Source organism: Mus pahari, chromosome 16, assembly GCF_900095145.1.
Source record: "Mus pahari chromosome 16, PAHARI_EIJ_v1.1, whole genome shotgun sequence".
NCBI classification, from domain to species: domain Eukaryota; kingdom Metazoa; phylum Chordata; class Mammalia; order Rodentia; family Muridae; genus Mus; species Mus pahari.
Genome location: NC_034605.1, coordinates 54,513,975 through 54,539,829, shown reverse-complemented (window position 1 = coordinate 54,539,829; position 25,855 = coordinate 54,513,975). Strand labels below are relative to the sequence as shown.

Below are 25,855 nucleotides of genomic sequence, written 5' to 3'. Positions count from 1 at the left end.
CTCCTGTTCCCAGTGGCCCCTTTTAAAGAGCAGCAGGGTGTAGGCAAGGCTTTTGCCCTCTAGTGTCTGCCCATGCAATACCTGCTCTGCCTTGTGGGGCTGGGTCTGCAGGGCAGGAGTCTACCGCACAGACTGGCTGAAACTTGCTCTGTGCTTCTGTAAGGCAGCCCAGGGCCCTGTGAACCCCACCGTTCCTACTTTTAGTCAAGACTGGCAGAGGAGTTTGCCCGCTGCCACTGAAGGCCAGAGGGTGGCATTGGATTCCCCTGGAACTGGAGTCCCAGATGCTTGTGAGCTGCCGTGTGAGTGGAAGCCAGGTTTTCTCAATCTACACGAGCCACAACTGCTCTTAACCCTCTGAGCCATCTCTCCAGCCCCCACCAATGCGTTTTATACAGTTGACATCCAAGGGTGGCCCCAGCCAGACCAACCTGGGGCAGTGAAGAGTTTTGGTTGTTTCAACCACTTTTTAAAACATGTTTCCCTGGCCAGGCGTGGTGGCACACGCCTGTGATCCCAGCACTCGGGAGGCAGAGGCAGGCGGATTTCTGAGTTCAAGGCCAGCCTGGTCTACAAAGTGAGTTCCAGGACAGCCAGGCCTATGCAGAGAAACCCTGTCTCAAAAAAAAAACAAAAAACAAACAAGCAAATAAACAACAAAAATACATGTTTCCCTTAAAATATAGTTTTAGCCTTGTGTCCTGACTTTTTCACTCCAGGCACAAGCTGAGGCTCTTGCTCTCTGCCCCTTGTCTTGCACCTCGACCCCTCCCTCACCCTCCTGATAAGTTTATCCCCCCACCCCACCCCCCCACCCCTATTCCCTTTGGTGACTGAGGCTGCACAGTGGGCCATGGTAGCACATTCTGATTATATTTCTACTATGGACCATTCTCTCTTCCCCTGGGGCTCTAATTGCTCCATTTTGAGTGGTAGTTCATTCTTAGCTGCTGCAGCAGCATCTTAGCCACGTTATCAGGCCCCAGCCTCTGAGAGTTTCCACTTTGCAGTTGATAGAATGAAAGCCTTATTATTTTATGTTCACAGAATGGCTGTTAGACCTCCAGATATCTAGTCTGAGTTTCAGGTAGCAGCATCAAGACAAGCTTAGGGCCCAAAAGCTGGTGTCTTTTATTACTGTTGTTAGCCTATTTCGTGGAATTGTTTCTAGTGCTTTCCACTTAGATTTCTTTGACTGGAAGCAGGGTAACTTACAAAGGTGTTGAACTGGGTGTTTTGCCTAATGACTGAGCTCAGGATCATTACCTAGAAAGGAAGCAGGAAGCCACAGAAGCAGGAGGAGGCCAGGCTGGGAGGGAGGGGAGGGGAGAGGAGGGGAGGGCAGAGCTACCGAGCGTGGGGGGGGAAGGAGGTGCATCTAAGACAAGTTTGCAGATTGGGTGTTCTTACTAGCCATGGACCCAGCCAGTGAATGGGGCTGCAGGTGGGTGAGTGTGCTTCTAGTGGCCAGTGACTTCCTTGCTCTCCCATCCACGTGGTTGGCTAAGGTGAGGGGAGCTGAGGGAGTATGTAGGGTTTCATCTTGGGTCTCGGGATACGTGTGTCTTGTGACATTCTCACAGCTCTGAGAAGGAAGACGTTAGGTTTCTAAAATCCTGTCCTGTTGCTGCTGCTGATAATGATGCTGATGATGGTGCTGATAACGACACTGATCCTGATGGGCAGCCCTTTTGCACCCTGCCCGGCATGTTCGTTCATATGTTTCTCAGCCAGGTGGATCTCACTCCTTGCGGTGTCTATGAACCATCTCCTGCCCTTCTGTGCTGTGGTGGGCATCCTCACTAGCGGCTTGTGTGTCCATCAGCTCACAGGTTCAGGGTACCATGTTGGGTCTGGTGTTGGCCAAAGCCCTTCTGGTCTGTTAGCCCCTGGTTCTGGACTCTCTTTCTTGGTGTCTTGCTTGGCCCCGCCCCACTTCTTTTCCAGGACTTAATTAATTAGCTTGTTGTTAATCAGTTTTTGTTAATTAACAAAATAATTAATTAAATCCTGAGCCAGGACCTCACTGTGGAACCACGGCGGGCCTGGGACTCACTGTGTAGACTGGAACCTGCCTGCCTCCTCCCCCGGAGTGTTGAGATTAAAGGTGTGTACTCTTACATCTGGTACACCTGTTTGTTTATTTATCAATTTGAGGCTTGGTTTCACTCATAGCCCTGGCTGGCCTGGGCCTATGATTAAAGGCCTGTGCTACCACCTATTAATTTTGGAATCTGTTTTGTATCTTTAAATTTTATTTCAGTCAGGGTCTTCTGTAGCCCAGACTGACCTCAAACTACATAGCTAAGGATAGCCCTGAACTTCTCTTTCTTCTGCCTTCACCTGGTGGTGCATTGACATTCTAGGTTTATGAAGGGCTGGGGATTGAACTTGGGGCTTTGTGCATGGGAAGCAAACATTCTACCAGTAGAGATAAACACTCGGCCTTGAAGGAATGTTTTCTTATAAAAAATGTTCAAGCAGGCTGCACCGTGGAATGTGACCTGCACGACCTTGGCTGGCGACCTTGGCAGGTGTTCAGCCTTCTCTGTTCACACCAACATCTGCTTCCATCAGGGGGATCTGAAGAGGGAAGAAGTATCCATGTCCTGTGCCACCTGACCCTCACAGCTGGAACCGGTGTGCACACAAATCAGAGGGCCTCCTTCGTGTCACAGCTCCCTTGTTCTGGTCATCTCCAGTTTCTGCAACACCCAGGGTCTTCTGAGCTTAGACCAGTGCCACCTGTGCCTCTGTACCCAGAGGGTGCTTGAGATCAGGGTGGCGTTCCTGTCCTGGCTTTCCTTAGCACTGTGAATGCTCAGTGTTGGAGGGAGTTGGTGACCGTGGCTTTAAGAGGATTCCCATGGTTTGGATCCTAGCAACCCACAGCCCCGTTCCTCACTTTGGCAGGAGAATGGGCTCTTACGCGGTGGGGCGCAGCACTGTGGACTTGCTCAGCAAAACACAGAGTTCATAATTGTCTGGGTCTCCACTGTCTGTTTCCCAGTCACTGCCTCAGTTCTTGGCTTCCTGCTTTCTGGTTGGATCAGGGTGGGAGTCACCTTGTGCTTGGCTGCTGTGAACTTCTAGAGTAACACAGGACTCGGTCCGGCTCCCGTTTTGTAGAACCACTGCCTATACCTGGAGTCACCTCTTTGCATGCCACCTGTATCTCCTTGTGAGCTATAGCAATAGTTAAGGAAAACGGCGAGTTGAACTGGCCTAGAATACCCCACTCCTTGGAGGAAGGAGGTATTCGGCTATCTTTAGGAAGCTTCTAAATCCATTGGGATAGAGACCAGTCTGTCCTTGAGTACAGGACAGGGGAGGGGACTGAATACAGATGCAGGAAGAGCTAGCCCCGCCCTCTGTGGGAGGAAGGGTGGGGCAGGGGAGGCCTGGCAGGTGGGTAGGTGTTGTTTCCGCATGGGGCCCACATCTGGAGACTGCTGTGCTGCCTCAGCTCCCAGTAACCACACCCAAAGGTGAGGCGGATCTGTGTAGCAGGGCAGCTGGTGTGTGACTCAGCTCTGCTGAGCTCTGCATCCTGGGATCCTGGTGTGTGCTGGGCCTCGGGCTTGGCGAGGGCAGGTGAGGACAGGGACTGAGGCCCTAGAGACCCATGGGCACAAGTCCTTCAAGCAGAAGCCTGGTCTTCTGTTTCTTGTTTGTGGACAAATCAGAGTTAATTGCTAGTGTTTCTATGGTAATTAACGGCTTCCTGGTGTGGCAGGAAGAGCTCTGGTCTCCTCCTGGGCTAGCTGTGTCTTTTGTTGTGACCCGATACTCTAGCAAAATAAGGCCCTGAGGTTATGTGTTCATGGTTATGGAGGTTAGTGTGTGCTTACATACTGTAAGTATGTGTGTGAGCACATGCGTGCATTTTCGTGTGCATTTGTGTATGACGATGTGCATTTTGTGTGTCTACACATGCATGTGCACTCTTACATGTATTCTCAGGGCTGCGCCCTGTAACCGCAACCCTCTGATGTCTGGTAATATTCCTGGGTTTGCATGTCAGAAGTTGGGGAGTGAGCCCTCCAGGGAAACTGCGACCCTTACTGCTCCTTTCATTTGTGGCATGTTACCAAGCACCTGGCTGTCCCTCCAGCTAGTTATTTCAACGTTGGTGGGTCTATCCATCTTGGTGTTTTAGCCTTGCTGTCTTCTCTCTACGGGATCTGTCTGTCTGGCAGCCCCACAAATCCTGGATGCCTTCCATGTCCCTCAGCAGGCAGGTTCAGACAGGATAGGCAGTAGAACCATCTGGAGCCACTGTGACCTATAGTCTCGTCCTTTCCTTCTTTTGCAGGTCAGACGGGAACACCGGCAGCCTTAGCATGACGTTGTGAAGCAGCCATTGCTAACCTGACATGTGGGGACTCAGGAACCCCACCCCTTATGGGCTCCAGTCTGTGCTGCTGGCCCCAGCTCTGGGGCTCTGAGAGGTCCATGCTGCTACCCCACAGCAGCCTGCTGCCATCCATGCGTGCCTGTTGCTGAAGGCCTCGGTGGCCCCTGTCCATGAGGATGTGTGCTCCCACTAGGGGGCTGTTCTTGGCCCTGGTGGTAGTGTTGAGGACCGCGGTGGCATTTGCACCCGTGCCTCGGCTCACCTGGGAACATGAAGGTAAGTGAGCATGAGCGGTGAGTGAGAGCCCTGAGTGCCAGCAGCTCTGGAGAGTCTGGGGTCCCAGCTTTGGATGCTCTGTGGGGTCTGTCAGGGCAGGCTTAAGCCGCCGGGATGTCTGAAGGATGCTGTGTGACCAGGAGGTCCCACAGCAAGTGCCAAGCTTAGGTTGGACGGTGTATGTGACCTCAGCGGCTCACTTAATGTGGACGACATCCCAGGTACTTGAGCTGCACTGCTGAGATTAGCTCAGCCTCAGAGAGGTGTCCAGATCCGTCTTCCAGGATGGGGACACACTGGCTGTCCCACATTCCAGGGAGGGGACTGTGTGAAGACAGAGCCAGGAAGCAAAGTGCAGTAAGAATGCCCAACTCTGAAGCCACCTGGACACTCGGGAGTGCTGACTTGTAGGCAAGTTCAGAACTCACTGATGGGGGAGGGGCATGACACTGAGCTCAGCATCACAGCAGGAACCTCCACACTCAGGAAGTCGAGGCAGGAGGATCTTGTTCCAGGCCAGCCTGGGCCAAGTAGAGAGACCCTGTCTAAGAAGACCAGAATTGTGTATGTCCTGCAGCCTGTGTTACCATGTTCTTAAACTAGTGCTGGTGCAAAAAAGTGTCGCTTGTCTCTGGCAATCATTGGTAATGACTGTAAGACTGTAAATTTGTTTTGGGGAGAGATGTGTCCTCCCCCATCCCCATCTTGACTATATATATATATATATATATATATATATATATATATATATAGGCACCGGGAAAAGAACATAAACCCTGAACACACTAGGCAGATGTTCTCCCAATGAGCATCTCAGTCCCTAGTGCCGGGTTTCTTGGTGTTGCCGGTTTCAGGGTAAAGCATTTATTTCGTGAGTGAGAAAGTTCTAAGTCATTACATCTTTCTAAACCTACAGTGGATGGTTAAAGACACATTAAAGAGGTAGAGTGTAAACCAGGTGTCTTAGTCAGGGTTTCCACTGCTGTGAACAGACACCATGGCCAAGGCAACTCTTATAAAGAGGACAACATTTAATTGGGGCTGGCTTACAGGTTCAGAGGTTTAGTCCATTAACATCAAGGCAGGAGCATGGCAGCATCCAGGCAGACATGGTGCAAGAGAAGCTGAGAGTTCTACATCTTCATCTGAAGGCAAACAGGAGAAGACTGATTTCCAGGGGACTAGGAAAGAAGGTCTCAAAGCCCACCCCCACAGTGACACACTTCCTCCATCAAGGACATGTCTGATAGTGCCTGGGCCATGCATATTCAAACCACCACACCAAGTGTCTGTGATGTGCTGGAAACCCCAGCATGTCAGGTTTGGAACCTGAAAGATAGAAAAGGAGGTCAGGGTATATAGCCTAGGAATGCATGTCAGCCTCAGGGATCCAGCCATGGGCTAGAGCCTCTCTTGTACTTGGTGGAGGCATTGAGGTTACCTGGGGGTGGGGGGTGGGGTCCTGAGTTTTGCTTCATGCTGGAGCAGGGTGCACACAGGCTCAATAGTGACTCCTGGGCTCTTCCTTTCCCGCTCTGCTGCCACAGAGGTAGGTCTGGTGCAGTTTCATGAGCCAGGCATCTTTAACTACTCGGCCTTGCTGATGAGTGAGGACAAAGACACTCTGTATGTGGGCGCCCGGGAAGCGGTCTTTGCAGTGAATGCGATGGACATCTCTGAGAAGCAACATGAGGTAGGTCCCATGGCTTGCCAGCCATGCCCCCGGAGACGGGGCTGCCTTCGCTACCTCCCCATCCCCAGTCTGCACAGGTCTGGCTCAGGACTCCACCAGGAAACTGAGCTAGGCTGTTGGTATGTCTGGTCTGTGTGTCGGGTAGTATTCTGTGTGGTCACCTTTAAAAGGAGGAGAGAGTAACGGAGGCTGAGAACATCTGAAATTCATTCTATGCATGTGTCAGACTCTCAAAGGAGAAAATTTAGGTCAAGAGGGGTCTGAAGAGATGACTCAGCAGTTAAAGGCCCATGCTACCAAGCCTGATGAGCTGAGTCCCCACCTCACCCCACCCCCGCACACAGGCGTGCACACACACACACACACACACACACACACACACACAACACAGTCTAGAAAGAGAACAAATTCCCACAGGTTGTCCCCACACCGCCACTTACACACCATCACACATTCACATCTACCCATAATAAAAATGCAATAGAAAGATTTAAGGCTGATTTTAAAAAAAGAACAGATGAAAGCCCCCAGTTTCGGATAGAATTTAATTGGCTATACTTTCATTATGTGGGGCTAGGGGGTCATAGGACGACAACCTTGGGTGTCTTTCCTTGGGTGGTGGCCACTTTTAAACTTTCTCTCTCTCTCTCTCTCTCTCTCTCTCTCTCTCTCTCTCTCTTTTTTGGTGTGGTCTCTCAACCGGCCTGGAGCTTGTTTAGACTGGCAGCCAGCAGCAAGCCACACAGAGCCTACCATCTCTGCCTCCCAGGTGCACAGTGCCACACCTGGCCTTTTCACATGAATTCTGGGGATCGAATTCAGACCCCTGTGCTTACTGGCAAGCACCCATTAAGGTGTCCGTCTCCCCAGCCCTCTGCTGTTTTGTCAAAAGTTCAGGGCTGTGTTATCCCTGCTGGGTTGGGGATGATGGTCACAGAACATGAGGAAGTCCTAGGGTTGACTCTGGGGTCTCAGTCCCCGCCTGCTCCCTGAACCCCCTTCCTAGTCTGACTTTATTCTGGCTGCAAACCAGTGTGCTCTGAGCTGTTGTGCGCCTTCCGTTGCTGTCTGTTTTATCCAGCAGTTCCTTTGGGGGCAGGGACTGTGGTGAACCGGCTCTGACACGTTCCTCCCTCGCAGGTATATTGGAAGGTCTCTGAAGACAAAAAATCCAAGTGCGCGGAGAAGGGGAAATCAAAGCAGGTAATTGACCGCAAGTACAAAGAGCCCACGCAGCCATTTCGCAGTTATTTGGATCTTTTCCAGTAGCAGTCTTCTGCTTGCCTACCTGGCATCACGTGAGTCTGGTGGGCTCAGTCCTGTTGTCTCAACCCCAGCTGGCATCAGGATTGATGCTCTCAGGCCGGTGCCCTGCATCCTCTACACTGGAGAAGCCTGTTCACACGGCTTGGCATTGTGACTACAGGATGTAGTTTCTGCTGCCCGCCAGTACCTGGTGTAGACTTGGCCTCCCCTGTGTGTATCTGGCCTTCTCGCACATGTATACCAGCTGAGGCCTCAGAGGTTTCAGGGATTTGTTGTTGGGTTTTGTTTTGTTTTGTTTGTGGGGTTTTGTTGTTGTTGTTGTTGTTGTTGTTGTTGTCAGATATCAGTGTGCACACGCAGGGAGGCTGAGCCTTTTCTCAGGAGCTCTGGGTACCCTCTTGTGCTCACCTGGTGCCCCACCAGTGTCCCAGATGGTTTTAGATCACGAATGTTTTTAGATCACAGGAGCCAGGTTGTCCCCGATATTGGTCGTGGTGGCTCAGCAATGGCAGAGTTTATCAGCTGTTAGCTCATTTCAGAAACAGAGATTAAAACAACCACTCGCCGGGCGTGGTGGCGCACGCCTTTGATCCCAGCACTCGGGAGGCAGAGGCAGGTGGATTTCTGAGCTCGAGGCCAGCCTGGTCTACAAAGTGAGTTCCAGGACAGCCAGGGCTACACAGAGAAACCCTGTCCAAAAAAAAAAAAAAAATTAAAACAACCACTCATAGGTTTTTTTTTTAGCTTTTTTGACTAAATGGTAACTGAGCACTTTCCCTGTCATACTGGTCTCCAGCTATGGTGTTAACTCAGGACCTGAGGCAGGCAGGCAGGCATGCATTCCAATGGGCTCAGTGCTGCAGGCAGTCTGTGTAGCCGAGTGATCTGATGCCTTGCACAGCTGCATGTGGGGACCCACAGTGACCTTGGTACGAAGCCCTCCTGTGAGTGATACCCTATCCACTTGATGGTTGTTGGGAAAAAAGCAACAACCAAAACCAAAAAAACCCTTTCCCAACTTGAGATAATTTCAGGCCATAGCCCATATACTCTAAGCACTGTTCTCCTGAAATAGCGCACGGGCTCCAAATTGCCGTCTTTGTTTTCCCACTGGGCCCTCAGGGATGCACAGCTGGCTGTACTCTGTACTCTTGGGTCTAGCCTTTCTCTCAGGTCCCGCTAGTCGCTATTTCTAGTTCCGTGCTGGTGGCGAGAGTATAGGGTGGGGTCCCCAGGAAGGCAGAAGGAGCCTGTACAATGTCTGTTTTGGCGATATGGGCCCCCACAATGAATGGTGTGTGTTCAGCGAGGGTAAATACATTGCCATCTATAGTGGGCTCCCCAGTACAATTTGAGGTCAGTTCTGGTTTGGTCTTGGCTTTGCTTGGTCCCCAGATACAGGCTGGCCATCTATTAGGGACAGAGCTAAAGTCATGCCTGGCACCTGCACTGCCTATGGACCACAGAGATAAAGTTCCCTCGTATCCACATGGTAAAGGCCAGTCATTCGCTGCCCTGTTCTCTCCTCTGCCTGGCTCGTGGTGCAGTGTGCCCCCTCTATGGGCATAGACAGACCAGCCTGAGCAGAGGAGAGAACAGGGCAGCGAATGACTGGCCTTTACCATGTGGATACGAGGAGTCTTTGGTGGGTGCTTGTTAATGGGGTGTGTGTTTCCCTTGCAGACGGAATGCCTAAACTACATCCGAGTACTACAGCCGCTAAGCAGCACTTCCCTCTATGTGTGTGGGACCAATGCGTTCCAGCCTACCTGTGACCACCTGGTAAGACCACAACATATTCCTGTGTGAAGTGCTCACGTATCAGCCTGGCTAGTGACTAAAGCAGAGCCAGCCTGTCTCAGTCAGAGTTTCTATTCCTGCACAAAACATCATGACCAAGAAGCAAGTTGGGGAGGAAAGGGTTTATTCAGCTTACACTTCCACATTGCTGTTCATCACCAAAGGAAGTCAGGACAGGAACTCACACAGGGCAGGAAGCAGGAGCTGATGCAGAGGTCATGGAGGGGTGCTGCTTACTGGCTTGCTCAGCTTACTTTCTTATAGAACCCAAGACTACCAGCCTAGGGATGGCACCACCCACAATGGGCCTTCCCACCCTTGATCACTAACTGAGAGTATGCCTTACAGCTGGATCTCATGGAGGCATTTCCTCAAGGGAGGAGGCTCCTTTCTCTGTGTTAACTCCAGCTTGTGTCAGGTCAACACACAAAACCAGCCAGTACACAGCCTCTCCTGTTCTTTCCACAAACTGTAAGGACTAAGAACTATACAGTCGGATTTCTGACAGCAACAATAACCCCGCTCCTCCTGATGAGGGTTCTGTGAGGTCCATGGGTTGATCTGCCATAGCCGTGCTTTCGAAAAAGAAGAAATACCGAGAGATTGGTGGTAGATACCAAAACATCAAATTGGATGCACAAAACATCCTGGCTGGGGTTCCCAGGAGAGTTCTGGTCAGAGCAAGAGTGTCCATTTGGGTGGGGCTTTTAAATAAGAGAACAAACCACAGCAGAGAGATGCCGTTGCCTCGGGAGCATCGAGCACCCATCGAGAACTCACTGGGGAAGTTGAGGCAGTCAGCTGGAGCCATCCCCCTCCACCCCACCACTGTAGACACTTCTGTATTGTGAGATAAATAACAGTAAGCTCTTCTGCAGATGATTCACCCCCTAGCTGCTCTCAAGGGTGCAGTGTTTTTATTCTGGGGTTGTTTGTGCTGCTCTCTGCCACAGTCAGTGGCCTTGAAGGACACTGGGAAAACATGCTTGGGTCTGAAGTGGAGGAGGGGCAACCCTGCTGCCAGAACCACCCCACCCCCACCCCGAGCTCAAACAGCACAAGAAAACTTAACAATATGGTATATATTGCAAGTCACTTGCTTGGCCCTTGCTGTGAGCAAGTACTTGATCAAATGAGCAGCTTAAGGGGAAAAGATTATCGAAGGCACCTCAGCCAAACAGAAGACAGCGTGGGGACAAGTAAAGCTGGCCTGTAAACACCCAGGCACACCCCCAGAAACCCGCTTCCACGGTAGGCCTCACTCCTACAACCACCACCTAGAGACAGACCCATGGAGCCCATGGGTGACATTTTACAAATAAACCCATAACATGAAAACGTAATAGATGGGTTTCCTCTCTTCTCTGCTGGGCATAGATCCAAATTTTCCACCAAATGCCAAAACCTTGGCTCTTCCGAAGCTTTATATTGTATATCTGATGGCCACGAGGCTAGGTGTTCAAGGAAAGGTAGCCTGCACCGTGTTGGTCTACTGAGCACGGGGCGAGTGATGCCATGCAGGGCAGGGCAGATCAGGAGGCAGGAGTTCATTGCTCTGCTGCAGCCGGCTGCAGATGACTGGAATCCTGGGTGGGGGAGACTTCTGAAATGAAGAGCCTCATTCACCTAAACCCTCAGCCAGCTGAAATTTAACGCTTGTTCCCGATTAGAGTTCAGTTAGAGGTGTCTTGGTTAGGATTTTACTGCTGTGAACAGACACCATGACCAATGCAAGTCTTACAAAGGATAACATTTAATCGGGGCTGGCTTACAGGTTCAGAGGTTCAGTCCATTATCATCAAGGTAGTGCCTGGTGCAGGCAAAGCTGAGAGTTCTACATCATATGAAGGCTGTTAGCAGAATACTGGCTCCTAGGCAGCTAGGATGAGGGACTTAGAGTCCACACCCACAGTGACACACCTACTCCAACAGGGCCACACCTTCCAATAGTGCCACTCCCTGGGCCAAGCATATACAAACCATCACAAGAGGCTTGCCTAGATTGCAAGAGATGTTGGGCTTTGATCTCCGGGACCACACAAATACTCACCACATGCCTATACACCATACATACACAACATACATACATACATACATACATACATACATACATATACCACACATACACAACATATATACATACACCATACATACACAACATACATACATACATACATACATACACCACACATACACAACATACATACATACATACACACACACATGCATACACACATACATACATACACCACACATACACACACATGCATACATACATATATACATACATACATACATACATACATACATACATACATACACCATATATACATACACACACACACAAACTCCCCTGAGTTGGGGATATAACTAGACAGAACAGACTCGTTAGAAATTCTCTTAGGCAGCTAGGTATGGTGAGGCTACCAGGAATCCTCAGCACTTTGGGAAGGCTCCTGAGTGTGAGGTCAGCCTAGGCCACAATGTATAGCTCAAAAGAAAAGAAAAAAAAATCAAGAGAGAATTAAGAAACTGAATTATTTGTATAGATGTCTGAGGAGAGAAGCCACTGCACAGGTTTGCCTGGCTAAACTAACTCTGTACTGGGATACAGCCAAAATTGCTAGTGTGTGTGTGTGTGTGTGTGTGTGTGTGTGTGTGTGTGTGTGTGTGTGTACATTCGATAAGTGCGGTCCGTGGTTCCCATAGGCCTTTAGAAGCATTTCTCCTACGAATGGGGACATTTCCCTGCCAACTGGTTTCATCATTGCAGCTAAGGAAGTACAGTGATTGCCAGTATCCTCGCCCCTCCCCAGTAGCCTCCCGGCGTCCCTGGGAGGTGTGACGACAGATGGGCCTTATCAGGTGGGCCACACTGTCAGCCCAGCTTACACGTCCTAACCTGTCTGGTGGCCTTTATTGTTTTCACTGGCCCGTTGGTCACTGCAGACACTGAGGTCCCGTGTGCTTGCTGGCCTCTGGCTTCCAGCCAGCAATCTCTGGCACAACTAGGAGCTCCTGCCTGCGGTGGGCAGCCCTGCGCCCCGCCTCTCCAGTATGCGAAGTGCAAAGTGACGGCCTGCTTGGATTGTCTCAGCAGCCCTGGAGTTCTGATGGCTGTCCTGTGGGTGGCTCCTGTCCCTTTAATGGGTTGCATCTGCTATATTCTTCTGTATGTGTCGAAACGCCTCTCGTAAATCCAGAAGTGGAAATTCTTCACCATCATTTTGTGGGCACTTCCCCCCACAGTTTGTCACTTGCATTGAACTGTGTCTCATTTTTTCCCCGCTTGAGAATGTTCTGGTTCGTTATGTGTCGTTTGGATGGGTCTGATTCTCCTCGTATGGTGTTGGTTTCTTGTTCAGTTTTATTTTTTTGTCAGCTTGACAGAATCTGGACATCTGAGAAGAGGGACTCACAGTTCAGAGAATAACACCTCCATAAGATAAGATGGGTCTGTAAGGCCAGCCTCTAGGGGCATTCCACATTAGTGGTTGATGTGGGAGGAGCCAGCCCACGGGGGGGGGGGGGGGGGGTGTTAAAAAAAAAGGGGGGGGGGGGGGGGCCGGGGGGGGGGGGGGGGGGGGGGGCTTGTATAAGAAAGCAGGCTGAGCGAGCCATGAGGGGTAAACCTGTGAGCAGCACTCCTCCATGGCCTCTGCTTCGGTTCCTGACTCCAGAGTGCTGCTGCTTTGAGTTCCTGGCCTGGCTTCCCTCATTGGTGGGCTGTAAACTGTGAGCTGAAGTAACCCTTTCCCCCGCACCTCGCTTGTGGTCATGGCGTTTATCACAGCAGTGGAAAGCTAAGATGTGTGAAATAGATTTCCATGTCAGGTGGGAAGAGGTTATCCCAAGATTGTGTTACCTGCTGACCGTCAGGAGCACACTGTGCCAGAAACATGGACAAACACATTTGTCGTATCCTCGCCCAGTGCCAGGGTTTATTCAGTAACAATAAATTCACAGCGATTAGCAGTTTTGGTAACATCAGGTCATGACTTAATCCTACTTCCCTTGGTGATCAGGCTGAGCGAGGCAAATGCAGAATTTTTTATTCCAGTCTGTTTGTTTGTTTGATACCATATTTCTCTGTGTAGCCCTGGCTGTCCTGGAAGACTCAGAAATCTGCCTGCCTCTGCCTCCCAAGTGCTGGGATTTAAAGCGTTCGGCACCACGCCCAGCTCTCACCTGAATCTTAATTAGTTATGTTAACTGTCCTACCACGCGGCTCAGAGCAAATATGTGTATATACCACGTATATGATAGAGGGAATACAGGTTAAAGACCGAGGTTTCAGACATCGGCTCAAGAGAATCAGCACTGATTTCAAACCAGACCAGTGCAGAGAGGCAGCCACCGCAGCCAGGTGTTAGAGAGCTAGACGCCTCCAAGAAGCTGGGAGCTAGAGTCTTCGGAGGCAGAAGGACGACCCTGGTGTACAAACCAGATAGCAACTGGTAGTTTCGTGTGGGGCTGTCCATCACAGTGTTGGGTGTCTGTCACTTTAAGGGGACCAGGAGAGGACGTTACACCTAGGTCTATTAATTCTTGGGCCTGGTTTCCTAGGCCTTTTTTCGTACAACTGCGTGCCCCGACACACTCAGCTTGGATGAATTCATCCAATGGTGGCTCCCCTTTCTGTTCCCAGGAATAAGCCGTTTGTCCATCTGTTTGGGGGTGGATGGTGTATGGCAGATGGGTGTGGCTTGAAGGTCCACCCAGGGCCTACTCATCCTTTTCCCCAGAGTGGAATCAAAAGCTGCTTGTATAATGGAATCTCCTAAGGCAAGACACAGCCCGGAGACCATTGTTTTCTACAATATGGGACAGCTTAGAGCCAGGCACAGCCTGACCCCAACATGGCCTGTGTTGTAACAAGCTTGCTTTTAGTAGTCAGAATGGTTCCTTCAGGGTGGACGGGGGTGAGGGCTCTGTGGTTTGTTTTCCTTGGGTTTGTGTCGCCTGTTTCGTGAGGAGTGTGGTTGAACAAGCACAACTGATCCTGCATGTCCCAGGCTCTGTCACACACCGATGTACTTAAGGTGTCAACAGTCCCAGGGTGAGACCCACATGGGTCAGGGTCGCACTCTGGTCTTCTGAAATGAAGGGATCTGTGCCTTTAAACGGTGCGGGGACGGGTCCTCGGCACCGAGAGATCAGGGGCTTTCTTTTTATCCCATTGTAGAACCTGACATCCTTCAAGTTTCTGGGGAAAAGTGAAGACGGCAAAGGAAGATGCCCCTTTGACCCCGCCCACAGCTACACATCAGTCATGGTTGGTGAGTCCTGCGTCTGAGGCTCCTTCACTCTCTGAGTTTATGGTGGCATGTCTGTCATATTGCCACCTGGGACACTCAGCTCTTCCCTCCTCATTCCTGCCTTCCTTGGCGTCATCTTGACACGAGCTCCCTTCAGTGAAGGTGAGCGACCCGTGGCACAGACTCCTCAGTAAGAGGTGTTTCAAGTTTCCCATTCAGAGTGAGACTCAGGCCCCACCCACTGCAGCACCACGTGGCTTCTGGCCGTCAGTTGTTGTGCACACCATCTAGATACTCCTGTGGCTGTGTGCCTCCCGCTGCTGCGGTCCTGCCTATCGGAGGCTAGGGGGCACACGCTGTCTTACAGATAGTTCATGTTGGGATCTCTCAGCCAGTGTGAAGGTTCAAGCTTCACTGTCAATGTATCACATCCAGTGAACTGTGAGGTATTCAATACTGTATTACAAAACAGGCGTCGTGTGTGACGCTCCTGCTCAGTCATAGGCAAAGGTATGGGTTCTGAGTGTATTAAAGTAGGCGAGGCTGGACCGTGCTGCCTGGCAGTGTTGGTGCCTACATATCTTTTTTTAACTTACGGTGCTTTTTACTTAGGATGGCTGTCTGAGGTGTCAGGTACTGAGGAGTGTGTTGGCTGTTGCTATACTGACTGTGGCAAATTCTCATTTGTGATTAGCTAACCCTTTAACCTGGATAAAAACACAGTTAAATTTGGTGACTGTGATTGTTCTGATGAAAGACGCTGGTGTCGGAAGCAGGAATGCATGTCAGAGAAGACGAGGAGGCCCCCCCCCCCCATCCTATAAGGAATTAATGAGGGTATAAATGAATTATGGTAGCCTGGTATGGGTATGATAGACTAGCAGAGGTGGAACTATGAGTCTTGCTTATAGGCCAGCCTGGGCTAATGTCAGAACTTGTGTTAGACAATTGTCCCTAGTCTCTAGCAGAGGCAGAAGCTCTGACTGGCTCTTCTCTACTCCCTTCCCACCCCCGCAGGGGGCGAGCTCTACTCTGGGACATCATATAATTTCTTGGGCAGCGAACCCATCATCTCTCGAAACTCTTCCCACAGTCCCCTGAGGACAGAATATGCCATCCCGTGGCTGAACGGTGAGTGTGTGCTGCCAGCCTGTGGGTCTACCATTTTATCCTCCCTCTAGCTGTCCCCAGGTCACGTGACAGGGGCCGCNCACGTGACAGGGGCCGCGCGGGGGGGGGGGGGGGCGGGAGGCAGGTGGCGGCTGCTCCTGTCAGATCCTAGGCAGTGTTCTTTGGAACTGCTCAAGGCCGGCACCAGAGTAGCTGTCTTGCTCACTGCTAACAGCATTGTTTAAATCTGATTCTCTGACATACCCCACCCGACCCCACCCCCAAAAATAGCAGTTTGGGAGACTTTAATAAAATGAAGCTCTAATGGGAAGTTGAGAATGTAGACACTGAGTTTGGGGTGTCATCTTAGATGTGGAGACTCTGGGGTCTGGCCGGGTGGTGTTGAAATGTGTCCTTACTGCCAGACAAGCATATCTTGTCTGACATCAGGGTGTGGATGGTGGGGGCCCTTTGTGGGTGTCTTTTTGTGGGGATGCTGACCAGTGACGCTGGGCTTTCTCGAAGCCCCTTGATCTGGAGTCAGACCCTGGAGTCTGAGATCTGAGACGGCCAATTTCTGCTTGGGCCTCCCCAGGAGTCTTGAAATCCTTCCAGTGGCTGACGCTGGCTGATATGGCCCTTGTTTAAATCGGCAGATACTCTAGCATGCCAGACCACCCGCCAGCAGGGAGGCCTCACCCGGCTTCCTCTGTGGCTCCCTTGGTGAAGCTGAGGAGGGTGGCAGACGTCCTCCAGACACGGAGTTTACAAGTATAGCATGCACACTGTGGATGTCCTAGAAGGGAAGCTTCCAGGCTCTAAGGCTGCCCTTGCCAGCCTGCAGCACCCCGGGGAGCAGGTAGAGAGGTGGCCTGGTAGTTCCATGTATAGAAACCATCCTGTGATGCCACTCCACAGAGCCTAGCTTCGTCTTTGCTGACGTGATCCAGAAAAGCCCCGATGGTCCGGAGGGTGAAGATGACAAGGTCTACTTCTTCTTTACGGAGGTGTCGGTGGAGTACGAGTTCGTCTTCAAGTTGATGATCCCGCGAGTTGCCAGGGTGTGCAAGGTGGGTGCTGTCTCCCCTGTTCCCACCCACTGTCCTGCATCATGCCACCCCAAGATTCCTCTCTCTGGAAGTGCGGCCATCTCCTGTGGGTAGAGACCCCGGTGGTAAAGTTTAATGTGCAGTTGAGGCACAGTAAGAGACTAAACAGTGACCAGCGGTAAGAGTTTTAGAGGTATATGCATGGTTTCTCTTGAGACCCAAAGTAGGATCGGGAAGATGGCTTAGTGGTTGAAATGCTTACCACGAAAACAAAAGAACCAGAGTTCAGATCTCCAGAACCTATAGATGCTGAGTGGATCCCCTGTAATTCCAATTTAGGAAAGTGGAGAGATAGGGGCTCGCTGCAGCAGGCCTGGTAGTGGGACTTTCCTCATCGGCAAGCTCTGAGTTTGATTATGAGACCTTGCTTTGAAGAGTAAGGTGGATGGTTCCTGGCATCAACTTCTGGCCTCCAGATGCACCTACCCACGGACACTCATATAGAGGCACACTGTGCGCATGCGCGCGCGCACACATACACACATACACACACACACACACATAAAAGGAAGAAAACTCAAAGGGGAAAACAAAGAGTCAGAGTGAGCACTTGTGATATTTTCAGTGTGTGACTAATCACGGGTAACTAAAATCGCAGAAAATGCAACCACGCACACGGGAGCCGGCTTATTTCTCTCCAGCCCAGAGCCGAGTACAGTTCGTAACTGTCTTTGTTGTCTCAGTTGTCGGCTCCCTGAAAATGACTGGGGGGGGGGGGCCCTAGAGCTTTGTCTAGGATTGAGCAGGCAGGAGAGGGCACAAAAGGAGCTCTTAGTGGATGCTCATGTGTTTTTCCTGGGATGATCTGTGGGGCCAGGGTCTGTTGTGGGAAGGAGGCCACCCATCACTTGCTTAATGCCTAGGTCCCAGCTGGGAATGCTGCAGGAGCTGAGGCCAGTGGCACACTGGGGTGACACGGACGTGGTTGTTTTGGTTGTCATCGAAAGTGTTTGGCTCTTTTCGTATTCTGTGAAGTATTGCCCACATGGAAGTATTGCTTTGGTTACATAGCTTGTCTGCAGCAGTCTTGGGCTAGGCCGGTGGCTGGGGACATATGGACGCCTGCTTCTGCGGTTGACCATCTGTCCTGCCTCTACCATGTGCTCTCTGTCTCTGGCATTCCAGGGCGACCAGGGCGGCCTGCGGACTTTGCAAAAAAAGTGGACCTCCTTCCTAAAGGCCAGGCTCATCTGCTCCAGGCCAGACAGTGGCCTGGTCTTCAACATACTTCAGGATGTGTTTGTGCTGAGGGCCCCGGGCCTCAAGGAGCCTGTGTTCTATGCGGTCTTCACCCCACAGCTGTGAGTTCACTCGTGAGTCCCTTGGCAGTTGGGGCCTGGTCACCCCGACGACCCCTGCCCTCCTGACACTCTCACGGATTCCCCTCCACAGGAACAATGTGGGTCTGTCAGCGGTCTGTGCCTACACGCTGGCCACGGTGGAGGCCGTCTTCTCCCGTGGAAAGTACATGCAGAGCGCCACAGTGGAGCAGTCTCACACCAAGTGGGTGCGCTACAATGGCCCGGTGCCCACTCCACGGCCTGGAGCGGTAAGCAGGGTCTCGAGCTCCGGGGAGGGCTCATCTTCTCTTTGGATCTCAAACCCCCCCCCCCCATCCCACCCCGAGCGTGAGACCACACAGATCCCAGTGCATCCTGGCGCAGAGGGTTGCATGGCAACAGGATTCTGGGCGCTGGTCTGAGTAGCTGCTGGGCCTGGGGTGAACAGTGAAGCTGTCCCTTTCTGATCCCTTCTGTGTTGGGTAACAGGTCTCACTTCGTGCTGCCCGGACGAGGGTCTACCACCGGCTCTATTGAGAAGTAGACATTGCACAATGGCAGGCTTGCTCCGTTTCCTATTTCCTGCAGACAAAACCTGTTTGTCAGCATAGCCTAGGCTGTCTCCTGAGGCAGCCTGTCCACTAGATAACAGGGGTCCTGTTCTTTCCTCCTAGACACAGTAAATTAGTAACGAAAATTTTAGGGTTGCCTGCACATTGTTGCCACGTGGTGGGTGGGGGTGGGGGGGCTTTTGGATCGCACCCTATCTGACCCTTGAAGCTCTCCCAGGACAGACTGTTCTGTGAGTGTCTGGCCTTGACACCTGGTTATTCTCACGTGCGTGCTGTGTTCAGTAAAACATGGCTAGGGAGCTGGGACCAAAAAAATATATATATATCTTTACAAGTTTTTTTTCTTTTGTGCTACCCAGAATCTGATTTTCTCCCGTGTCTGTGTGTCTGTGTAACAAGCTTTAACAATATTTAATATTTAATATTTAACAAGCTTCCTTTGGCATACTTTCTTCTCATAGAAAAGCTGTGAAATGAGTGCTTTTTAATCTGGAAGTTTGCTAAATTTTTTCATTGGCTACCAGTTCCTTTACTGACCCTGAGACAGTTGTGTCCTATGGCTTTAAAAGCACAGCTCCTTGTTTCTGGGGAGGTCACCTTAGCCCTTGTTACTCTTTGGAGACGTGTGACCATGGCCCTCCAGGGCTTCTCTTCTGTGCTCAGTTGAAGCTAAGTGGGCATGTGACCACAGTGCTTTTACCCCCACAGTGTATTGACAGTGAAGCCCGGGCAGCCAACTACACCAGCTCCTTGAATCTCCCAGACAAAACGCTGCAGTTTGTAAAAGACCACCCTTTGATGGACGACTCAGTGACTCCGATAGACAACAGACCCAAGCTGATTAAAAAAGATGTAAACTACACCCAGATAGTGGTAGACAGGACCCAGGCCCTGGATGGGACTTTCTACGACGTCATGTTCATCAGCACAGGTGGGTTCCTTGGTAAGATTGGGAAATTACTATAGTCATTTCTGGGTACCTTTGGAATCTCCAGGTGCCAGGAGGGTTTGTGACAGCAGAAAGGGACTTCTGAGGTCTTACAGCACCTAGGATTATGAGTGTCTGTGACCATCAGGCACCTGGGGCACTGGTTACTAATGCAAGTCCCAACCCGTACCTAGGCTGGAATGGAGTGGAGTTAAATAGTCCCTGTTGTCATGGGACCAGTCAGACTGGCCTGGTATTTCCTAATTGGTAGTGGGAGACTCCGCCCCCTCCTAGGAGCTAGGTTCCGTCCTACCCTGAGCTGCCTTTGGAGACACAACTCTCTTGCAGCTAAGTCTTCTGGGAAGGGGGTGGAAAGTTGGAGTGTGGCAGCAGCCAGAGCCCCAGAGGCTACCCTTTGAGCTTCCCAGATGACTTGAACATTTTGCCCTCGCCTGTCTAGGCCCCTAACCTCCCCTGGAAGACCAGTAAAGTGCAACGGCCACCTTACACCGAATGTGGCTCAGGTGTCAGAGCGTGACCTTGTTGGCGAAGGTCGTTGGAATCCACCGTAGGACAGGGTTGTCCTCTTCTGAGTGCCCCATTGAGGGGATGGCTTAATTTATCCACGAGTGTGAGTGGTTGCCGTCAAGGCTGGAGTCTCTCTCCTAGTTTCATTTCTGTTGCTGTGCTCCCACACCCTGACAGAAGCAGCCTAGGGGAAGAGGGTTCGTTTGTTTTAACTCATAGGATACCTTCCACCATTTCAGGGAAGTCAGGGTGGGAACTTAAGCAGCTAGCACATCCTATTAATAGTCAAGGGTAGAGCGAGACGAATGTATCCATGCTGCCTGCTCACTGGGTTGCTTATGCCAAGCTAGCTAGCTTTCTTCACTTAGCATTGTCCAGGGGGTGGGGCCTTCCATAGTGGGTTAGGTCTTCCCACCTCAGTCAACAATCAGGACGGTCCTCCACAGATACTTCAGCAGGCCAACACGGCAGTTCCTCAGTTGAGGCTCTTTCCAGGCGATCCCAGGTCACACTAAGTTGACGCTTTAAACTAACCGGGGTGGCACCCAGGGCATGTCCCTCGAGGGCCTCCTGGCTCACCTGTGTTCTGACCTTGCAGACCGGGGAGCTCTGCATAAAGCTGTCATCCTCACAAAAGAGGTACATGTTGTCGAGGAGACCCAACTCTTCCGGGACTCTGAACCGGTCCTAACTCTGCTGCTATCGTCAAAGAAGGTAATGTGGGGTTGGTTGGTTGGTTGGTTGGTTGGTTGGTTGGTTTGGGGGTGGGGGTGCAGGTCCAGGCGCTTGTCTCCCTCATAGCTTCTCTGTGGCTAGGACTGGCTAGGATGGGTCTCTCAAGGCTTGGCAGCCTCTGGCCCAGGTAAACTTGCCTTACACAGCATGGGATCTGAGGCTTGGGAGGAGGCATGGGAGAATCGGGGGGGGGGGGTGTGTGTGTGAATGTACTAAGCCACTGGAGATTTTGGGAGGTCCCTAACCTGGGGAAATGTCTCTGCCTTGAACCTGGGGGGGGGAAATGTATATTGTGCTGTTGGGACACGACACTTTTGCTAATTTGTAAGGAGAAATAACAGGTCACCCTCTAGAGCTCCTGCCATACCGCCCTGTGCATCAGGCAGCCTTTGCAGAGACCTCAGTCACGGGTGCTCAGCTCTGCACCGTGGTTCCCACGAGCCATGGAAACACATAGATGACCAAACCTGCCCTTGAAGTCAAGCTTTGTGTTGCCTGAAGTTTTCATAAAATGCTCCAGCCAGATGGTGGTAGTGCGGACCTTTGATCTGGCACTTGGGAGGTGGAGGCAGGTAGATTTTTGTGAGTTCAAGGCCAGTCTGGTCTACATAGTGTGTTCTAGGCCAGCCAGAACTATGTAAGGAGAACTTGTCTCAAAAATCAATCAATCAATCAATCAATCAATCAATCAATATCTTTTAAGCCCCTGAGTGGGGTGCGGTGTGTTTCATACCTCTAGTTCCAGAGCTTAGAACATGGAGGCAGGAAGATCAGGAATTCAAGGCTAGTCTTAGCCATATAGCAAAGTCAAGGCCAGCCGGAAACAAGGTATATAGGAGTGTATACAAATGGCCTGGGTGGGGCTGGAGAGATGGCTCCGTGGTTAAGAACACTGACTGCTCTTCCAGAGGTTCTGAGTTCAATTCCCAGCAACCACATGGTGGTTCATAACCATCTGGAATAGCATATCTGATGCCTTGTTCTGGTGTCTGAAGACAGCAACAGTATACTCTATAAAAATAAACCTTTAAAAAAAAAAAAAAAAAAAAAGCTGGGCAGTGGTGGTGCACGCCTTTAATCCCAGCACTTGGGAGGCAGAGGCAGGCGGATTTCTGAATTCGAGGCCAGCCCGGTCTACAGAGTGAGTTCCAGGACAGCCAGGGCTACACAGAGAAACCCTGTCTCGAAAAACCACAAAAGAAAATAAATGGCCTGGGTCCTGGGCTTGGTCCACTGGCTGGAACTTGTTCTTCCTTTTCCACTGGCCTTGGGAAGATGTGGACACCACATTTTACGTCTAGGATAGAACAGGGAGGTTCAGAATGTGGGTGGTCTCCAAATCGTGACTACGCTGCATGCTGTCCTGTGACCCTGGACATCACTGTATGATCCTCATAAGGTGGCCTCTCTGTGTATAAGCTTTTCATTAATGTGACTGTTAAGGGGACATGTGAGCCTCCGAAGTGCTGAGTTCTGGCTTTGAGCAGCACAGACCCCAGGGAAAGCTAGGAGCAGGATCAGCTGCCACCTGCCCTGCTTCATGCCCGCTGGCCAGAAGTGCTCCTCTCTGCTTGCTAGGACTCTGCTGTACCCCACTGGGAAGATGGGTCCAGGGTCACACTTTTGGCTTCAGTGTCAATGCTAGCCTCTTGCCTCTACCCTCGTCTCTGATGCCTGGTTCTGGGACACTGCTGAACTCTGTGGCCTGGGGTTACTGTCCCTGTGGCCTGCACATCTGTGGGTCCCATGTTTGCGATTCAGTTCTCTTTAGGTAGCTGGCCACGGCAGATACCAAGGGTCCATCAGTCTCACTTACCCGTGTACTGGGCTCCTGCTAGCACCAGGTACGATACTGGCCCTGGCTTGCAGCCAGTAGCATGGCATGCTCCTGTCCTGGAAGTCAGAGCCTTGCAGGTGCTAAGCTCTGTGTGTGGATACACGGGGACGCCATGGCGTATTTTTAGGACTCTTTACTCACAAACACAGGCAGTTAGTACATGGCAGTGTCTCTTGCTGAGTTTGATGGCCTTCTGTTTGTTCTTTGCACGATGTTGATAGGTGTGGTCACATTGGCTGGCTGGATTCAGAGATGACTGATAGGAACGTGTCCTTATCACAGATACCTACTGTCTGGCACAAGACCAGACTGGCATTTAAAGGTTGTGCCCTCTGGATTCCAGCTGTAGTGCTATGTCACTTAAAGAGTCCAGGAGAGCAGTGGGGGTGTCAAATTAGGAGCAGGATGCAACTGGAGAGGGCTCGTATGTGGGTTTTCTCAAGACACAAATGAAAGGCTCTTCACCCCAAGTAGAGCACCAAGGACAGACCAGTCGAGCCCAGTGAGTTTGGGGGAGGTAGCTACAGGGAATAAGGAACAAGGGATTATTTACAAGCCCGTGGGTGGCTCAGAGGCAGCTGCATCCATGAATCTCCCTGCACAGCTAGTAGGCAGCTCGGCAGGGCAGTCTCCTCTCCACCGCAGTTGTGTACTGCTTATATAACCTTGGGGCTGCGGGGACTTGTGAATCTTAAACCTCGTCAGGCTTCCTAAATTTCCTTCACTTTCGAGTCTTGTGAGCCTCACCCGCACGCTCCCCCACCGAGGAGGATGTGTTTCAATTGGGCAGACATGGGAACAGAATCGTCTCTTCTGGGAAGAGAAGCTGCTTCGGGAGTGCAATGTGCTTAGCCCCAGATACGGAAGGGTGGCATCAGATCCCAGGCCCTGCGATTCCTCGGGTGGCGTTTGAATCCTCCTGGGGCAGGGGACACCCTGCATTTCCATACAAGATTTGTGCCTTAGTGTGCTTTTCTGTCACTGCGATAAACCACTCTGACCAAAAGCAGCTTGGGGGAGGAAAACATTTCTTTTGGCTCACACTTCCAGGTTGTAGTCAGTGAGGGAAGCTGGGGCAGGAGCTGAAGCAGAGACGGTGGAGGAAAACGGATTATCTGCTTGCCCGCTGGCTTCTGCTTAAAGTCCAGGACTGTCATCCTACCCACCCTAATTACTTAGCAAATAAGAAAATGCCCCGACAGACACATCCACAGGCCAATCTGATATAGGCAGTTCCTCAGCTGCAGTTGTCTGCCCCGTAAGTGCGTGACACTTATGGTGACAATGAAAACCCATCAGGACACTGTCATTTAGGTCTTGGCGGTCAGGCCTTGTGGCCTATTCTGAGTCAGCGAGTCCTTTACTTCATGCAGTGTTTGACTGCGCTGTCTTCCCAGGAGCTGGTGGAGAAGCTAGCAGCCCCTCCCAGTGCCTGTGTTCTCCTTACACCTGCCATCCGTCTCTCATGCACAGGGGAGGAAGTTTGTCTATGCAGGCTCCAACTCTGGAGTGGTTCAAGTGCCCCTGGCCTTCTGTGGAAAGCACAGTAGCTGTGAAGACTGTGTGCTAGCACGGGACCCCTACTGCGCCTGGAGCCCGGCCATCAAGGCCTGTGTTACCCTGCACCAGGAAGAGGCCTCCAGCAGGTATGCCTAAGGATGGAGTTGTGTGCCTGTGCCCCGTGCACAAGCCAGAGAGTAATGTCGCCTGCTGTCTTCTTAGGGGTTGGATTCAGGACATGAACGGAGACACATCCTCATGCCTGGGTGAGTGGATCTCCTTTGCTTCCCATCCCTGGGTTGGTAAAGTTCCCTGGGGTGGGGGGGGGGGAGTGTCAGTTCTGTGGTGTTCCCGTGCAATCTGTCTTCCTTTCTCTTCTCCGAACAGAAGTCAGTGTCACGCAGCAGACCTGTGACCTCTCCTTGTGGTGGACCTGTGATCTTTCTCTGTCCCTTTGGTTACAGAAAGAGGGATCAGAGCCACACAGGGTTATCGTTTCACTGGAAAGCACACCCTGGCCCACACCAAGCTCCTCTGTTCTGCTTAGTTGGGCCCTGTAGACAAAACCCAAGCCTGCTAGGAATGAGAAGGAAAGAGCCCTTGGGTGTGGCCAGATAGCCCTAGCCTAAAAAAAATACTCCAGAAGAGTATGGAACCGCATGCTTCCAGGAGAAAACCTCACCCTAGAAAGTAGTACCTTAACGCCAGGGAGATGGCTCAGTTGGTAGGATCTGAGTTCGATCCCCAGAACACATGTAACAGCTGGGCATTGGTGGTTCATGCTTGTGATCCCAGCTCCAAGGAGGGTGAGGCAGGTGGATCCCTGGAGCTTGCTGGCCTCACAAAGCCTAGCCGACTTGGCATGTGCCAGACAGATGATCGACTCCATCACAGAAAAAGACAAAGAGGGGTAACTGCTATCTGAGGATGATAGTCAGATTTTTGGCCTCTTTCTATATAAACACACACATACACACACACTCACACACAGAAAATGGCATCAGATTGCCTTCGGGCTATATGTGTAAATGTCACACAAATTTCATGTACAGCCTTCAGTCCCCTTCCAAAGATAGTTGTCTCGTTTTATATATGCAAATATTTCCCAGCCGAAAGCATTTTCCATCTCCCGTATTTCAGACAAAAGACAGTTGTGGTTAGTTCTGGTGTCCTCTTGGGGTGCCCCCTGCTGATGGCTGGCCATCAGGAAATGGCTGTGACCAGAGAGGTAGGCATAGAATCTTGCCAGGATTCTAGTCTGCCTTCCCAGCCCTGTGCCCCCTTCTCTGACCGGCCACATCAGAGTAAGAAGGGGGTCCCTGGTTGCTCGCTGGCCTGCTTTAGCCATTAGCAGAAGTATTTGTCAGCTGTAAGTGAGGGAGCTGAGCCATGCCCAGCCCCTTCCTCAGCCTGCTGACATTTCTCCAGGGCCAGGGTGAGAACAGAGTTCCTCAGAGCTGTCGCCAGTTCCTTCAGTGTGTGGAAGTGGGGTGGGGGCTGCTCTAGGGTCACGGATGTCTTTACCTTGGTCCTGAAGATTGCTCCTGGCTCCCGTGGGTAGAAGTCTCGTGCCGTCCTGTGGGTATTAACCTGTTTTTTGAAAGCA

The 25,855-nt window shown here is 51.3% G+C and overlaps 1 protein-coding gene across 5 annotated transcripts in view; it reads left to right on the top strand.

Moving 5' to 3' along the window:
• Sema4d (semaphorin 4D) overlaps nt 1–25,855 on the top strand; it is a 111,362-nt gene that overhangs the window by 64,925 nt on the left and 20,582 nt on the right. For all 5 annotated transcript variants that reach the window (XR_003845368.1, XM_029547296.1, XM_029547294.1 and 2 more), the window contains 13 exons: nt 4,316–4,633; nt 6,181–6,326; nt 7,467–7,529; nt 9,276–9,374; nt 14,578–14,671; nt 15,668–15,781; nt 16,679–16,830; nt 17,995–18,170; nt 18,262–18,418; nt 19,430–19,652; nt 20,776–20,891; nt 24,223–24,395; nt 24,472–24,515. Coding sequence is in view for 4 of the 5 variants with exons in the window: in XM_029547296.1 (XP_029403156.1) it covers nt 4,528–4,633; nt 6,181–6,326; nt 7,467–7,529; nt 9,276–9,374; nt 14,578–14,671; nt 15,668–15,781; nt 16,679–16,830; nt 17,995–18,170; nt 18,262–18,418; nt 19,430–19,652; nt 20,776–20,891; nt 24,223–24,395; nt 24,472–24,515 (1,663 nt within the window). In the remaining variant the exon portion in view is untranslated. The remainder of the gene's footprint in view (nt 1–4,315; nt 4,634–6,180; nt 6,327–7,466; nt 7,530–9,275; nt 9,375–14,577; nt 14,672–15,667; nt 15,782–16,678; nt 16,831–17,994; nt 18,171–18,261; nt 18,419–19,429; nt 19,653–20,775; nt 20,892–24,222; nt 24,396–24,471; nt 24,516–25,855) is intronic.